The following is an 18,698-nucleotide window of genomic DNA, read 5'->3' on the forward strand; positions in this document are numbered from 1 at the left end:
TTACATACGCCACACTAGCATTCGCGCCCGCTCTGAATAGGCCTTACGATTTTTTTTTTATGTGATAGGAGGCAAACGAGCAGACGGATCACCTGATGGTAAGTGATTACCGTCGCCCATAGAATTGCAAGCAAAGGTATGCAAAGAATATCAATATAAAATATCTATGTATCGTGGCCTTAAAAAACAGCAACAATATCGATAGCACTATGTCTATAATGTACGGACGACGGCACGTCAAGGTAACCACTGTTGGTTCTTGTGCAGTTGTAATAAGAGCGAGTTTGCAACAAAAATGGGTAGCCTGATGTGCTGTCGTGTGTACTTAAGTGTCGTACCTGGCGGACCATGGCGTCAAGCTGCGAGGCGCCGGGCGGCTCCATGCGCACGCGCGTCACCTCCACCGAGAACGACGGCAGCCACGACACGTAGCGCGAGCCTGCCGGGAACAACACACGTCATCTAAATACAGTGTGAGTCACGTTAAAGTGTACATATGAAAATAGATGAAACTAGACCTATTTTTATCGACAAAAAATAGGTCAAAAAATTTTTGAGATTTTTTTTTATTTTTTTATAGAATTTTTTTTCTTCCAATTACTTATTGTAAAGAAAACGTAATAACTTTTAAACTAAGCGGTATATCCTGATAAAATAAAAACAGTAATAATGCATACGAATTTTTAAGCAGATTTTTTTCAAAAAGTATCATTTTTTATTATTTGTTGGCATTTTCTGGGTATTTCATGTATTTTTTTAGTATCGCCTGTTATTTAGCATTATTACTGTTTTTCTTTTATCAGGATATACCGCTTAGTTTAAAAGTTATTACGTTTTCTTTACAATAAGTAATTGGAAGAAAAAAAATTCTATAAAAATTAAAAAAAAAATCTCAAAAATTTTTTGACCTCTTTTTTATCGATAAAAATAGGTCTAGTTTCATCTTTTTTCATATGTACACTTTAACGTGACTCACACTGTATATTAAAGGAGAAACTGACATATCAACGCACAGCCTAAACGGCTAAACGGCACTTGAAATTTGGAAGGGACGTAGTTTAGGTACCGTAGAGGTGCACTAAGAAAGGAATTCCCGAAATTCCCACAGGAACGGGAATTAGCGGGAAAATCCTTTTGTATGAAAAATCTAAACCACTTAAGTTAGACGCTTGAAATTTGGCATGCAGGTACCTCAGTAAACTTAAAGCTTAGTTTCATCAACAGCCCTTTACAGTCCACTGCTGGACTATGAGCCTCCTCCACTATAGTGGAGGGTTTTGCCATAATCTCCACGCTTGGCAGGCGGGTTGGAGATCGCAGTTTAAAAGATTGATGTTTTTCAGAGAGCGCTGCTGCCCATTCTCTGTTTGATGTGTAGTCCCTAAGTCGCCTCTTACGACACCCGCGGAAAGAGTAGGGGTTGGTGACAAATGTATTCTACTCTGCCGTCACCACACGGCTTACAAAGCTTAGTTACAACAGGATTACAGGATATTGCAAAATTCCCACGGGAACGGGAGTTAGCGGGAAAAAACATTTGTATGAAAAAATCTAAACCGCGTAAGATAGATGAAGGCCTGAAGGGGGTAAAACGGGATCCACGCGTACGAAGTCGCGGGCGGCCGCTAGTTCGTCATATCGTATCCCAAACACAAAGATACACGACTCGGCCGAAGGCAACAGCAGCGTCGCCCATGCCGCGCCCACGGGAGGGCTCAGGGCACGCGCCGGTACCGGAGAGGTTCCATTTGATGACGTCGAGCTGCAGCAGCACCAGCACGGACACGGCCAGCAGCGACAGCAGCGCGGCGCACGCGGCGCACGCGGCTAGCATCGGCCCATGCCGACGCCCACAGGAGGGTTTCACGGAACTTTATTTATTTTGCAGTGGTTTATTTACTTTGTGAAATGCATTGTTTTGACAACTGACACCGAGTGACAAGTTTGAAGGGAATTTTTGAATTGTTCTATTTTTTTTCATGGTGATAGAATAGACGATTTGTTTATTTATGTTTGGAGGTTGATTATGTCCACAATCACATTAGGGGAGAGTTCGGTATATTGTACCGCCGGGTAAATTGTACCACCCTCATATTTCGTAAAGTATTTATTGAATGTCTGTAATTGCAAAACTCAGCGATACACAACTAAAATCAATTAATATCGGCCATGTGGTTTTTGCCGTGACAACAAACACGTGTGTTTTATTTTAAAAAGTATTTTTTCATTGTTATCAAGTAACTTTTGAAAATACATGTTTAGTTTGTAATTTTGTTAAATTTAATCACAGGGTGTTTCTAATATATTATTTAGAAGCGTAAATTAGTGTGGATTACAATTATTTGAAACATTTTTCGGTATTTATAAGCTATATTTTTTACCGATTTTTTAAAAGCACTATCACCTAGTCGGCTAAATTGTACCACAGTTCGCTCGCATGTGAGGCCTTGTCGAATAGTATCCTGTAGGTGGGCCATCGTGCGTGTTTTGTTTTCGATGTAAACTCGCGGAGATGAACAGGCCTGCTTTTACAATGAACGTAGCCTCACCGTCAAAGTGGAACAAGTGGTTGGGGTGTAGCGGCGCGCGGGGCGGGCGGGGCGGCAGCGGGGCGGGCGGCGGCGCGGGCGCGGGCGGGGCGGGCCCGCCGGCCGCCAGCGCGCGCCGGCACGTCGGGCACGACGCGTCCTGCTGCACCCACTGGCACAGGCACGAGCTGCGATGCGAGCGCAATGTACAGGCATATGTCAAGCTAAACACTGCCATCTTATCTGGGTGTTTTCTATGTATAATATGTATTTATTTACAACAAAAAAAAGTATTTATGTACGTTTATATCCGTTGTCTAGTACCCATAGTACAAGCTTTGCTCAGTTTGAGGCTAACGGCGCAGCGCAGTGTAAAAATGTCCAAGGATATTTATTTATTTTATGCAGCTGTGTGACAACTGCATAAGATGGTAGTAAATAAAATAGCACATATTTTGTTATTTTGGAAAAAAAAATATTATGTGCACTGAACATTCAAGATACGGCCAATATTTGGGTAGTTGATAACATTTACTGATCACCTTCAGACTACGTATCTAAAACAATACCTAAGCTGACAAAGTTACTGGAGATAAAGAAATGACGTCATAAGTTCGTATGGCGATTATACAAACATCTAATATACAGGGTGAAGAAGATCGGCAGAACTTGGAGCAAAATCAAACGCGAAGCTCATAACCGAACGCGATGGAGGACTGTTGTGGACGCCCTTTGCCCCGTCTAGGGGACATAGGACCTTAAATCAAGTAATATACAGGGTGATTTGTTGGTAGAATAACAAGCAAAAATGATTGATTCTGCTGCTCAAATGCAACAACTTTCCATAAGAGAAAGGCGTCAAATTAGAAAAAAAACAAGAAATAGTTACTTGTGGAAGAGATGCGAGCAGGGCAGCTTACGCGCCTCCTTCATGGGCTCCCAGCAGATGGCGCAGTTGTCCTGGTTCTTCTCCACTTCTTCCTTGCTCGCCATTGGGTAGCTGAAAATTAAAGTTATTATTATACACTTTTCGGCATGTATTTAAAGTTGCAAGGTGACATTGGCACTTCACCGATCTACAATTCTAGAGGTGACATTAGATGTTCCTGTTAATCAGTCTGCTTTGAATAGTAAATGTTAGGTCATGTACTTTTCCACAACTTGTAGGTCACTTAAATTCAATTTCTAATCGGCCCATTAGATTCTTAGAATATTTTTCAAGTACTTAGTTATTTTCCATTTGGATGCAACAAATAAAAACTAAGAAGTAACCGAGTTAAAGTCACCTTTAGAGCCCTGTGTTTTCATTTCAAGTAAATATAATTATTTCATTTCATCATACAATTGGATAGCTTTAATGTTGAAATATTCTTTATTTCAGCAACAAAAAACTTAATTTCATGAATCATGAAGAATTATGCAGCCTGCACTTCCTCTCGTTAGCCTTAGGAACGGCACGAAAGGCCTAGACTGGCTATTAACTGCAGGAAGCAAGACTGTTTACCAGTCCATCGCATAATTCATTGAAGCGATAATAATTATTATTGTAGAAGAGTATAAGTACAAGAGCGTTATTTCAAGACTTTAAAATTTTATTTCATCATCATCATTTGAGCCACAGGACGTCCACTGCTGAACATAGGCCTCCCCCAATGCTTTCCATGTTGATCGATTGGTAGCGGCCTGCGTCCAGCGCTTCCCTGCTACCTTTACGATGTCGTCGGTCCACCTTGTAGGTGGACGACCCACGAGTACCGGAAAATTTTATTTATGTATTTAAAACTTTTACGCACATAAAACACGGTACATAATTTATATTAGTACTAGTTATGTGGGTCTACCATGTACACGTAAACATTGTTTACTGCGAGATTGTCCGTTTTTGTGAAGTCAAAATGCAACAACTACATATTCTATGTTATTTACGCTTGTAATACACGTTTACGTAGGTGCTCACTGAAATTTAACAAAACTGAGCTTTGTTTTCTGTTATTATCTCAATGAATAATAACAAAAAATAGAATCGTCTTTTAGTTACTTCATATAAATGTCATTTAAGAGCCATTTCACAAAAATATTCCNAAAATCCAATTTAGTAACCCTGTGGTACAAATTATCGAACCGGTTGGCTAAATTGGACCGAAGCTCTGAACTCGTACTTTGTTGATTTGTGGTAAATATACAACAATCATGTTAATTAATACTTATGAAATAGTAAGTTGAATAATTTCTCTTTAATTATATACCATGGACATTAGCAAAAATAAAACAAAACTATGTGTAAAATGGGATTGAAAAAAACTGGTCCAAATTAGCGGACTCTCCCTTATTACTTTTTGAAATGGCATCGAGTTTTGAATCGACTTTATGTTTTTGAAGACAACACGGAATCCTTACAATTTTTGATTCAGTAATAAATTTTACATTATTACGTGACACTAGTCTTAAACGTGGCCGATGGGGCAGCAAGGTTCTGGAATGGAGGCCGCGTACCGGAAAACGCAGCGTGGGACACGACATCATAAAGGTAGCAGGGAAGCGCCGGACGCAGGCCGCTACTAATCGATCAACATAGAAAGCATTGGGGGAGGTCTATGTTTAGCAGTGGACGTCCTATGGCTGAAATGATGATTAGTGATGATGATGATGACGACTAACCATAAACAAAGAACTTTCTAACTTTTACCACAAAATAATAATAAAGTACTACGTACAGAAGTTNCATTTACTGATCATCTTTACACTACGTATTCAAAACAATATATAAGTTAAAAAGTTACTGAGAGATAAAGAAATGACGGCATAAGTTCGTATAGCGATTATACAAACATCTAATATACAGGATGATTTGTTGGTAGAACATCAAACAAAAATGATTGATTCTGCTGCTCAAATGCAACAATTTTCCATTATAGAAAGGCGCCAAATTAGAAAAAAATAACGTGAATTAAGAAAAATAGTTACTTGTGGAAGAGATGCGAGCAGGGCAGCTTACGCGCCTCCTTCATGGGCTCCCAGCAGATGGCGCAGTTGTCCTGGTTCTTCTCCACTTCTTCCTTGCTCGCCATTGGGTAGCTGAAAATTAAAGTTATTATTATAAACTTTTCGTCATATATTTAAAGTTGTAAATGTAGGGTGACATTGCCACTTCACCGATCTACAATTCTAGAGGTGACATTAGATGTTCCTGTTAATCAGTCTGCTTTGAATAGGTCATGTACTTTTCCACAATTTGTAGGTCACTTGATTCAATGTCTAATCGGCCCATTAGCCGATTCTTAGAATATTTTTCATGCACTTAAGTTATTTTCCATTTGGATACAACAAATAAAAACTGAGAAGTAACCGAATTAAAGTCACTTTTAGAGCCCTGTGTTTTCATTTCAAGTAAATATAATTATTTCATTTCTTCATACAATTGAATAGTTTTAATGTTGTAATATTTTTTATTTCAACAAAAAAAAACTTAATTTCATGAATCATGAAGAATTATGCAAGCTGCACTTCCTCTCGTTAGCCTTAGGAACGGCACGAAAGGCCTAGACTAGCTATTAACTGCAGGAAGCAAGACTGTTTACCAGTCCATCGCATAATTCATTGAAGCGATAATAATTATTATTGTAGAAGATGCAAAAAGTACAAGAGCGTTATTTCAAGACTTTAAAATTTTATTTCATCATCATCATTTGAGCCACAGGACGTCCACTGCTGAACATAGGCCTCCCCCAATGCTTTCCATGTTGATTGATTGGTAGCGGCCTGCGTCCAGCGCTTCCCTGCTACCTTTACGATGTCGTCGGTCCACCTTGTAGGTGGACGACCCACGCGTACCGGAAAATTATATTTATGTATTTAACACTTTTACGCACGTAAACCACGTACATGAGTACATAATTTATATTAGTACTAGTTATGTGGGTTTACCATGTTCACGTAAACATTGTTTACTGCGAGATTGTCAGTTTTTGTGAAGTCAAAATGCAACAACTACACATTCTATGTTATTTACTCTTGTACACTGAAATTTAACAAAACTGAGCTTTGTTTTCTCTTATTATCTCAATGAATAATAACAAAAAACAGAATCGTCTTTTAGTTACTTCATATAAATGTCATTTAAGTAACATTTTTGCTACAAGCCATGCATTCCTTACTTCTCAAGTAGGTACAACATTACTACGATTATAATTAATTACATAACATCAGCTGTTTAGTTTTGAACTAGCCGCGACAATCATAGATCAATTAGCACTGCTCGTCACTCGCTGCCCACTGCCCACAGCGTGACGCGTGCGACTGTTGACAGCCACGCATGATAACGGACTGAATAACTACAGTATACAACACCAATACAGTAGGTTTGGTCCTCAGTAACAATTGGATAGGCAAAAAATTCTACTATACAGTCTATCTTCTAGATCACGATTCCAATTTCTCTATAATTCCCACTTAGCAGATCAGAAAGGAACAATCTGGCATATCCAACGGATAATATGTCACTGTTCCAAATCAGCCTATTTTTTATCAACTAGATCCTACTGCTTTTCCGCCTAGTTATTATTACTTTACGACCACATAATTATGTAGTTATTAGAATTTAATTGCCTTGAACAAAAGGAAGGAATAGTTTTACTAATTTTCCAAAATATTAACTTGTTGCTAATAGGTATTTTAATTTACGCAAATATTTTAACTACAATATTGACATGTTTATGTGTCAACTTTGTAATTGTCTACGTAAATAATAATTACATCTAATTTTAATATAATTAACAAAGTTAAACATCATTAAAGTATAATAGACATTTTAATAAAATATTATAATGGAATTTAGTCTATCCGGGATATAGTCTAACGAAGTAAACGATTGAGATTTCGTATTTGTGTGTGCATAGTTTTTCTTTAAAAACCATGAGGTCGGCAGGGCTATCACACGTATAAAAAGTGGCGGAGAATTTTACAGAAGGTTAATACTTCAGTCTGAGGATTGAAGTGGTTCACTATTGGTATTTTTTATTTATTTTTGAATAGAACGGTATTATTTAGGTACCTGGTTTCGCACTGGTGCACCACCTATCCTATAAATATCGCTGTACGTGGAAATCATAGAGAGAACTTAAAATGAAGGCTCACTTGGCGTGCATGTGGTGCGCCAGCGCGGCGTAGAGGCGGTGGCGGCGCACGCGCGCCTGCAGCTCGTGCAGCAGGTGCCGCAGCTGCAGCAGCAGCACCAGCGACGCCAGCGACACCAGCATGTTGCTGTACACATGAGGGCTCACTTGGCGTGCATGTGGTGCGCCAGCGCGGCGTAGAGGCGGTGGCGGCGCACGCGCGCCTGCAGCTCGTGCAGCAGGTGCCGCAGCTGCAGCAGCAGCACCAGCGACGCCAGCGACACCAGCATGTTGCTGTACACATGAGGGCTCACTTGGCGTGCATGTGGTGCGCCAGCGCGGCGTAGAGGCGGTGGCGGCGCACGCGCGCCTGCAGCTCGTGCAGCAGGTGCCGCAGCTGCAGCAGCAGCACCAGCGACGCCAGCGACACCAGCATGTTGCTGTACACATGAGGGCTCACTTGGCGTGCATGTGGTGCGCCAGCGCGGCGTAGAGGCGGTGGCGGCGCACGCGCGCCTGCAGCTCGTGCAGCAGGTGCCGCAGCTGCAGCAGCAGCACCAGCGACGCCAGCGACACCAGCATGTTGCTGTACACATGAGGGCTCACTTGGCGTGCATGTGGTGCGCCAGCGCGGCGTAGAGGCGGTGGCGGCGCACGCGCGCCTGCAGCTCGTGCAGCAGGTGCCGCAGCTGCAGCAGCAGCACCAGCGACGCCAGCGACACCAGCATGTTGCTGTACACATGAGGGCTCACTTGGCGTGCATGTGGTGCGCCAGCGCGGCGTAGAGGCGGTGGCGGCGCACGCGCGCCTGCAGCTCGTGCAGCAGGTGCCGCAGCTGCAGCAGCAGCACCAGCGACGCCAGCGACACCAGCATGTTGCTGTACACATGAGGGCTCACTTGGCGTGCATGTGGTGCGCCAGCGCGGCGTAGAGGCGGTGGCGGCGCACGCGCGCCTGCAGCTCGTGCAGCAGGTGCCGCAGCTGCAGCAGCAGCACCAGCGACGCCAGCGACACCAGCATGTTGCTGTACACATGAGGGCTCACTTGGCGTGCATGTGGTGCGCCAGCGCGGCGTAGAGGCGGTGGCGGCGCACGCGCGCCTGCAGCTCGTGCAGCAGGTGCCGCAGCTGCAGCAGCAGCACCAGCGACGCCAGCGACACCAGCATGTTGCTGTACACATGAGGGCTCACTTGGCGTGCATGTGGTGCGCCAGCGCGGCGTAGAGGCGGTGGCGGCGCACGCGCGCCTGCAGCTCGTGCAGCAGGTGCCGCAGCTGCAGCAGCAGCACCAGCGACGCCAGCGACACCAGCATGTTGCTGTACACATGAGGGCTCACTTGGCGTGCATGTGGTGCGCCAGCGCGGCGTAGAGGCGGTGGCGGCGCACGCGCGCCTGCAGCTCGTGCAGCAGGTGCCGCAGCTGCAGCAGCAGCACCAGCGACGCCAGCGACACCAGCATGTTGCTGTACACATGAGGGCTCACTTGGCGTGCATGTGGTGCGCCAGCGCGGCGTAGAGGCGGTGGCGGCGCACGCGCGCCTGCAGCTCGTGCAGCAGGTGCCGCAGCTGCAGCAGCAGCACCAGCGACGCCAGCGACACCAGCATGTTGCTGTACACATGAGGGCTCACTTGGCGTGCATGTGGTGCGCCAGCGCGGCGTAGAGGCGGTGGCGGCGCACGCGCGCCTGCAGCTCGTGCAGCAGGTGCCGCAGCTGCAGCAGCAGCACCAGCGACGCCAGCGACACCAGCATGTTGCTGTACACATGAGGGCTCACTTGGCGTGCATGTGGTGCGCCAGCGCGGCGTAGAGGCGGTGGCGGCGCACGCGCGCCTGCAGCTCGTGCAGCAGGTGCCGCAGCTGCAGCAGCAGCACCAGCGACGCCAGCGACACCAGCATGTTGCTGTACACCACCATGTGCGCCACGTGCGCCAGCTCCACCACCAGCGACGTCGCCTGCGCATACAGACATGCAGTCAGCGTCAAATACTCCGTGACACCCAAAGTGGTCAGTTCGCAACACGTCTTTGTTACACTTGGAATAAGCTGGTGTTGTCAACTTATAGCCACTTTGGGTGTCACGAACTATTCGAAGCTGACTGTGTACACGTTAGCAACTACGTAAAGACGACACGACACGCGGCATCAGCCAATAGGGGGGGTTACAGTGACACTACCAGTCAATGAGCTACTGTATTTGCGCTCATTCACTCATTAGTTGGCGCCACTAGGGAATGAAAAGGTCTTCTAAGGAAGAGACTACTCTACAGTCTAGAGTAAGCTCTACAGTGGCGCCGAAAGATGCAAAATTAAATACAGTGGTCCGCAATGAGCTGTAAAAGAATTGATAAATAATAACATCTGAAGACCGAATACCAGTTCTATTGAAATAAAACTACAATCAAAACATCTCTGCCTGTAAAGCCTTCAACCTAAGTGGTACTGTAAGTGACATTCAAGTAACATTTAAGTTACATAAAAACTCAAAAATACAGCTCAAATTAAATAGAATCACAAACTTCTGTGATTAAAAATTCATGCATATTGACTGTTGTCCAAAGGTCGAAAATTGTTTTATTCATGCTCTCTGTGAGAGACTCCTGCTTCATTTTGTTAAATAAAGTCTTCTACCGCGCAATTATTGACCTTGACCAAATCAGTCCAATTTTAAAAACTATTCTCTCGCATTCCTGAGATCATTGAAATGTTCCGCCTAATATTTAACCATGTCACGATGCCTTGTAGACCGAATCACAAATGTATGCATAGGTATCCAATGTATAGTTTGTAAGTAGAACTTCCTATATTTCGTTTACCTCCCTTAAGCATTAGTCATTGTAGGTTAATCTTACCACAAATACCACCAATAACTGTTTTTTTAATTAATTAAGATTAAAAAACAAAACGTTAACGGAATGAAAACGTTTAGTAGATCATTAATAGTCCAGTCAATGAATGCTTTAACGACGGTGTAGAGAGAAATCCGTGGAACACAATTTCTGACCTCGGGACTTTATTAAGACTAGTTAGGAGGTGAACATAGCAAAAGTCCCCGCCCTTAGCCCTTGAGCCGGCGGGGAGAGGGGGGTTTAAAGGTACTACTTTTCGGTTTTTCGCTTAATCCTCGGAAACTATGCGTCCTAGTGACATGACTGCTATGAACCAAAAAAAGCTTATTCAATTTGCTACAGGTAAGACAGTCAAGTTTTTCTATATCTTTTATAGTTTTCACGGCATAGGCTCTAGAAGGTCTGTAATATTGGAAATTTTATTTTTGTCTTACATGTTCCCATCAGGAGAAAATCGACTAAATCAACATTAAGTAAACATTTTAGACATGCAGGAGCATGTTAAACCTAGTTCCAGGGAAGGGACTGCACCGAGCGTATATTTAGACGACCCAATTGGAGCCACTTTTGACTCCTCATCACTCAAAAACTACTGTGCGTTAACACTTCAAAATTGGCTCATGTGTTGAGACTTGCAAGATAAAAATCAGCTTCAAATTTCATAAATATACCTCAAACGGTTATTTAGATATTGACGTTCAAAAATCGACATTTAGAACACTGAAATCTATCTATCACCTGTGAAATGTTAAAATTTACTGGTTTTTTATTTGGTACTTTGTATTTACACATCTACCTATCTGGATGCCAAATTTAAACCTTCTAGGTCATCTGGAAGTTGTTAGAATTTGGTCTATAGGTCAGATATGTAGATTTTTGGACGTCAATACCTAAAGAACCGTTTGAGGTATATTTATGAAATTTGAAGCTTATGTTTATCTTGCAAATCTCAACACATGAGCCAAATTTGAAGTGTTAACGCACAGTAGTTTTTGAGTGATGAGGAGTCTAAAGTGGCTCCAATTGATTCGTCTAAATATACGCACAGTGCAGTCCCTTCCCTGGAACTAGGCTTAACATGCTTCCGCATGTCTAAAATATTTGCTCAATGTTGATTTAGTCGATTTTCTCCTGATGGGAACATGTAAGACAAAAATAAAAATTTTAATATTACAGACATTCTAGAGCAGTTTCCGCAAAAACTATACAAGATATAGAAAAACTTGAGTATCTCACCTGTAGCAAATTGAATAAGCTTTTTTTGGTTCATAGTAGTCATGTCACTAGGACGCATAGTTTCCGAGGATTAAGCGAAAAACCGAAAAGTAGTACCTTTAAACCCCCCTCACCCCGCCGGCTCAAGGGCTAAGGGCGGGGACTTTTGCTATGTTCACCTCCTAACTAGTCTAAATAAAGTCCCGAAGTCAGAAATTGTGTTCCACGGATTTCCATCTATAATGCTTTATTGACTGGACTATAAGGAGCATTGTGTTTTCTTTAATTCTGTAGTTAATACAATGAAAATAAAAAGGTGTCATTTCACCCGTACCACTTGTAGACGTTGTAGTGTGAAAACCTTAATACTTACTTAGGCTTAAGAAAAACAACGAGCATTGTTATCTATTACGCACACCCTTTGTATTCAATGCCATTGTTTATTGGTGCATTACATTACAAAAGTATTAATGACGTTTTGTAAGTCCGCTTCTTTTTAAACTTTGTTAAAAATACCAACCAAATAGAGAACCTCCTCCTTTTGTTGAAGTTGGTTAAAAAGACGTTTTGCTCTTTGGATGAAACGTTAACTTACAGCGAAGAAGATAAATATAGTTTTGTCATAGCTCTATCTGTCGAAATGCAGCGAATATGTACAGAATGGGCGACATACAAGTTTTTATTTAATTTGCTACATTTGTCAGATTCTTCACTAACATAATAAAAACAGTGTGATGCATTCGACAACGTCTAGCGAGTGCTGACATTTATGGTACAAGATTTAAGAATTGCCGTTTCAAACTCAAGGTTTCCTATCATGATGAGGTGTTCTTATCTGTACTTACTTTAATTTAGCATGAACTGAATCACACCGTCGAGATAAGCCGAGAACGTTTTTATTTTAGGCATTCAGTCAGTAGGTTAATGGTCGTTTTTTGATTTCACAGTTCGGTCAATTATCTGTAGATATTATCGTTGTTACAAATAAACCTGCCTGACCCGGAACACGCGTAACCTTTGCTCTAACTCGCTCAAACAGTCAGCATGACGCCCAGTGTGGTCGACATTATCATATCTATGTAATCTACGGCTCTTTACTTATCTTTATAGGTAAGAAAGATACCTTTTAAAATGCATATTTCCAATTATTTTTCGATATGTTTTTGAGGACATTAATGCAAACTAATTTGAATTGGACATAGAAATTTATAGTTCAAACGGAAATCGTCAGTAGAGTAGGATTTGCTCGCGTATGACCTCTTAATGTGATATTGTATTTAGGAACACCCTGAAGTGCTTGAACATTTGGAATAGACAATATCGAATGAACATTCATAAATAAATAAAATGTTCGAAATGTTTTTCTTAGAGCTACTAGACCTATAATACACTTCTGGTTCCTACCAGCTTCAGAGCTATCATTCAGTGAAAAATCGATTGAGATAATGTCATTCTCATACATTTTTAGACTACGTGTTTAGTGAGTGTTTTCTGCTCTCGCTGTTCGGTGAAGCCGATAAGGCAAGTGCCAGCTAACAAGACGGCACGGACGACAGTGCAGTCAAGCTCGACATCAACATCGTGTCACCTTATGTAGTTGTGATAGGTGTTATTTTACAATAAAGTTTGTCAAACTCACGTCGAAGACGAGGTGCGTGTAGTAGGCGAGCGGGCCGGCCGCGTCGGCGCCGGCGGCCTGCAGCGCGTACCGCGCCACCACGTGCAGCGCGCTCGTCAGCACCAGCAAGCACTGCGGGCAAGGCCATGTTGTCAGGAAAAGCCACGAAATTTACACAAGGGACAGGCATACGCAGAAATCATCATAGAGCACATAAAACATCTCAAAGTCAAAGTCAAAGTCAAAGTCAAAATTTCTTTATTTGTTTAGACTAATAAATAGTTCTTACAAATCGTCATTTTGCTCTTAAGGAGCCTCTACATGTCTCATAATCTTTTTACCCTACCAGCACTTCGAGACCAACATTTGGCAAGTGCTGAGAAGAAGCGCCGCAACAAACTCAGTCACCACTGTCTGCCGGTTAATATAAATCTGCCTGGAAGCATCTACCTGAGACTTAACAGGGCTACTCCGAAACACCGTTTACGGTCCGTTTATGTCACCGTCGCTCATGCTGGCATCTCTCTTTGCGTGAGAGGGATTGCTACATTCGAAACTTTGGTTATCGTTTTTCGGAGTAACCCCGCAGATACGATTAGAGGCTGCTAGAAAAGATACTAAGTAACTAAACGGTCACCTATGTTACATTAATTTACCTATTTTACCTATAAGACATAAATAAATAAAGGACTGGTGGAAACCGCGTTCACCGCAGTATCGAAAAGGTCAAGTTGCAGCGAAATGAGAATAATGCAGCTTACAAAATTTTCAGGGTATCTAGATGTTGGCCAGATGCCAGTCTGAGTAGATAATATGCGATACGAGAAAATCGCATATACCTACAACATGTTTTTAAACCGAAAAAAAGTAGCGATTACGAAATTCACGAGACTTTTCATTTCCTGGAAATGTCTCCAGAGTCTAGAGGTCCAGATGTGTCTCTATTTCGCGGGTATACTCTAGTTTACTCAGATCTTTGCATTTATTGAAACATTGTTCTGTAAATAACTTATTTGGACGGACGACAAAATATGTAAAATGTGTGAATAAACAGCAACAATGGGCGACTGTCGGTAACCTGACCATCGGCGGCTAAATAATTCGGTGTGCAACAACAGCAAACAGGATTCCTGTGCGAAGTGGACGGCTCGCGAACACATAACTTTCTCTTAGACTTCTCGAACATTCGCGAATCGATGACTTTATCGGTATTAATACTGCTAATCATCATCATCATGAATCAGTAGATGGCATTTTCGATTTGAATCGGCCAAAGTCCCGTGCCGGTATTTCCCAGCTCTGATAAATCTGATAATAACAATTAATTAAGTAGGTTTTGGACAAAGTTCATATAAATGAGCGCGCAATAACTAATTCCCTCTAGGCACAATAAGGGGTATGTGTATAACATAATCAAATTATAGGATCCAAGTAACAATCATAATTTTGATAGTCCTGAATCATTCAGTATTGAAGTACTTTTTTTTTATCCACAACGAGGAAGCTTTTGGCCTGTATCTCACTCACCTGATGGTATTTACTATTTACTAACATTATGTATCAGCAGATATCGCTATTATCACATTAGGCCAATAAATAAACATTAACTTTATCGGATAACCTCCATATCAACTGACATAGATATTTTTAATTATCATGTTCCATTTCCTTCTATTACTTTTGGCAGTCACGAAATCATAACATCATTGAAGAACTGTCCTGTCCACATTGTGACGTCATGAATTATTTGTTAAGTGGTATTATGACATGTGACGTCATCTTGTTAGAAAGGTAAACACTTTCTCGGGCCCGGTTATTATGATTGCACAGTGATATTATAAGCGTTGATAGAGAATGTGAGAGGTGCGAGGCGCTCACTGATGCTCTCACTGACTAACAAGTGTTGAATAACAAAAACAAAACCTCCCAAGATGACGATTGACAAGAGACATTTATTATCATTCGAAATTGCTGTCAATCACAAGGTTTTCATATAGAAATATGACGAAGAAAAAACAGAATCCTCCTAGTGCAGTAACTGATAAACGTACATAATTACTGGTTGGTAGCTGTGAAATTGTTTTAATGATCGCAATTATCTTTACGAGGTAACGAAGAGTAACAATAAAAATGTTATTAATTAATGGTCATTGTTGTCGACCGAAATGTAAACATCATTTGATGTTACACAATAATAGCAACCGGGCTTTATTTTATTACATCCACAAATGGAAACGTATTTATTACGGCCCGACGGAACGCGGAGCGTGGGCGTCATTGGATAAGCAGGCACTGCCCACGGATTGTGTGGCGTATTACCGCATTTGCTCTACTTTATGAGCCCTTGATCGAAAATAAAGCGGCAAACAAATTTTAATACGCTGTTGGTTTTGTCAATAAAATACAATTAAAAAAAAACTACAACCCGGTCGAGTTAACTGCGCATCTCGCTGGAATGCGACTCCCTAACACTCACCCGCACATCTCCCCGCATTCGCCCCGTCCAGAGCGACGATGTGACGTCACAGCTGCTAGGTGCGCAGTCAACTCGACCGGGTTGTACTATCGGCCACAGTTTCAGCTACCCATTTCCATTTTTTCTCTCGCTCTCATCAAATGGTGATTCTTTACGATAGAATGAGACGACATGACCGGAAATTCCATCCACGAAGACGCGCCCCACCAATTTTTGGTCGAGGGAAGCGCGGGGTGCGGGCAGTTTGATCCGAGCATAATTAATTAGTGTGCGTGTGGACTTATGGACCGAAACACTCAAACATTAGCGGAAGAACGGTGGGGCGTGTCTTTGAATATGGAACGATCTATAGCTGGAACTGAAAGGGACAACCCACCACACCACCACCAATGGCCATTCCAACCTTCCGGTTATAACTGGCCGAATCGCGGGAGATGCGCGCGGAACTGCGTCTGCCGCGCGCAATGCTTGATTCCCTACAAGTTCTTTGTTCTAATCCTTGTCCCTATAAAGCGACTATAGCTGGAACTGTGGGCGATAGTACAGGGCGGGCTTACCTCCGCGCACATGAAGGCGAAGGTATCGCGGCCGGCGGGCAGCCCCCAGGCCGCGGCGGCCGCCAGCAGCGCGCCGCACGCCACGTGGATGCCGCCCAGCAGCGCCAGCAGCCGCGCGTGCGCCCACTTGCCCGTGTTGGGCGATGACGACAGCTGCAGGAAATAAAATAATCGCTATAATAACGTAAATGCCAAACCAGGAACCAGTCGTAAACCAATTCAATTATCAAAACTTTTTACGAAACAAAACATTCGCTATAATAACGTAAATGCCAAACCAGGAACCGTTTCAATTATCAAAACTGTTTAAATTAGTTCCTTCGATTGTTCGTTACGTTACAACCAAATGACAGCCACTACTGGATAAAAGCCTTCCCCAAGGATTTCCATAACGACCTCGGTCCCGCGCTGCCCGCATCCAGGTATGTACTTCCCGCGACCTTCAAGAGATCGTCGGTTCACCTAGTGGGAGGCCTGCGCTACGTCTTTCGGCCTGTGGTCGCCAGTCACTCGAGAACTTTTCTGTTCCAACAGCTATCAGCTCTACGAGGCTACGAGCTATGTGCCCCACCCGTGTTTTTCTTGAATATCTAGTTCAAGGTAGAGTTGTAATGTAAGTAAGCAGGAATAGGTACCTACATGCTTTATTCATAATTGTTAGTTTTATTGAGAAAAAAGTTTTAAACGTAATTTTACATTCAATCAAATCAACACATTCAGAAAACATAGAATTGCCAGATTAGCTACCTATAGTTCTGTTTCAAGCACAGGCTTGCGTTGTTTTTGACAAACTAACGAGGCATAATTCAATAGGTACTTGTATAGTTTTGCATGTCTTTTGTCACAAACATGTTTTTTCAGTTGAAAGAACAAGTACAGATTCCACTTTTACGCCTCGCAAATACTAATATTTTTTGGATTGCGGTATTTAGCATCGAATATTAAAAGAATTTCAATATGCAAGTTACACCATCTGCGTGACGTGTTTGGTTAACGTAGTTCAAATAACACGATTCGATACAGCAGGTACCTGCTCGCTCGCTATAAATGGCTTCAGAATCGATTCCCATTCAAATAAACAGCGGTCCGTTAATTTGCAACGTAAATTGATTTTTCATATTTGCATTTTATACACCTACTTAGGTCCGTCGTTTGCATATAAAGAACTTATCAAGGCGTATGTCTCGGGAAAATAACCGTACCGTCATTGGACTCAAAGAAGGAAAAGCAATGTTTATTGCTTTTCCTTCTTTGAGTCCAATGACGATTTTAATTTAAAAGGACATTTATTATCTCGCAAAAGAAATAAAGTAGGCAAAGTAAGAGGTCAAACGAGTCATTAATTTATGACGAATTACATTCAGAACAGAATAACATCTCAAAGCAAGTTCGCCAAGCACCTACACCCTGACAGAAGCTTTGAAAGTCGAGCAATAAACTAGGTGCAAACAAGTTACTTGGGAAAGTTGAAACTTATGCAATAGGAATATTACAATCACACACAGATCGATCGATAACGGTCAGGGAAATAGTATGTTTCAAAGTCCCTGCGAAGGCGAAGTCACCAAGGCGGTAGCAAGTTTATCGAGTAGACAACATCACACCACCCGTGAGTCACGCGAAGCGGCCCGCTCGCTCGTGACGTGGCACGCCGTGTTATGGCACACGTCACTTGTACTCATCTTTCAAGTTCAGTGACTTGCTCGCCGATTGATCCACGTCATCCAAAGACCAAACCTCCATGTAAAACATGGTGTCGAGTGCGCAATAGATGTCAACAAAAAATCATTGAAACATCATTGAACTATGCATAACAGACTACTGACGCAACAAAAAATATTTAAGACCCAAAGATTAAATACCTACGTAAAGATGTGATAGAGCACATAACAACAACATGGAACGCAACGCAACCCATTGTCTAACTAGCAAATATGTTGATACCTACAGAGAAATAAATAAATAAATAAATTGTAATAACAGTCAGTACTCTGACTCGGGTGCATCATAACAACAGAACAGCTGTTAAAGTTGTTTAACTTTCTCCGAGCCGCGGGCAGTGGTGGTGACTCACAGTGTTGTGGCCGAGAATAGCCGCGGCCACGCTATACGATGCTATCGCTGCAGCCCTTATTAGCGCATGCAAATTAACATGACCAACATCAACAATTCACTTGTTTCCGCAACTTGTGGCTTGAAAATAACCAGCTATCGAATTAAAATATTGAAATTTTTAAAACAGCATGTTAATTAGTTAAGAATTAATCATCACGTTTAAGGCAAACGATAAAATGCAGTAAGTAAGTATGTCATCGATAAAAACTGTCACAAATAAGCCGAAAATGAC

At 42.4% G+C, this 18,698-nt stretch overlaps 1 protein-coding gene across 1 annotated transcript in view; it reads right to left on the bottom strand.

Annotated features, from left to right (window-relative positions):
- LOC114361758 (E3 ubiquitin-protein ligase AMFR) overlaps positions 1 to 18,698 on the bottom strand; it is a 29,136-nt gene that overhangs the window by 3,555 nt on the left and 6,883 nt on the right. The window contains exons 3-8 of the mRNA XM_028316911.1: positions 16,352 to 16,504; positions 13,340 to 13,450; positions 9,414 to 9,592; positions 5,493 to 5,603; positions 2,550 to 2,716; positions 339 to 439 (exon numbers count right to left, since the gene is read on the bottom strand). Of these exons, the coding sequence (XP_028172712.1) occupies positions 339 to 439; positions 2,550 to 2,716; positions 5,493 to 5,603; positions 9,414 to 9,592; positions 13,340 to 13,450; positions 16,352 to 16,504 (822 nt within the window). The remainder of the gene's footprint in view (positions 1 to 338; positions 440 to 2,549; positions 2,717 to 5,492; positions 5,604 to 9,413; positions 9,593 to 13,339; positions 13,451 to 16,351; positions 16,505 to 18,698) is intronic.

This window comes from Ostrinia furnacalis, unplaced genomic scaffold (assembly GCF_004193835.3).
Source record: "Ostrinia furnacalis isolate ACB-3 unplaced genomic scaffold, ASM419383v2 OfSCF5989, whole genome shotgun sequence".
Lineage (NCBI taxonomy): Eukaryota > Metazoa > Arthropoda > Insecta > Lepidoptera > Crambidae > Ostrinia > Ostrinia furnacalis.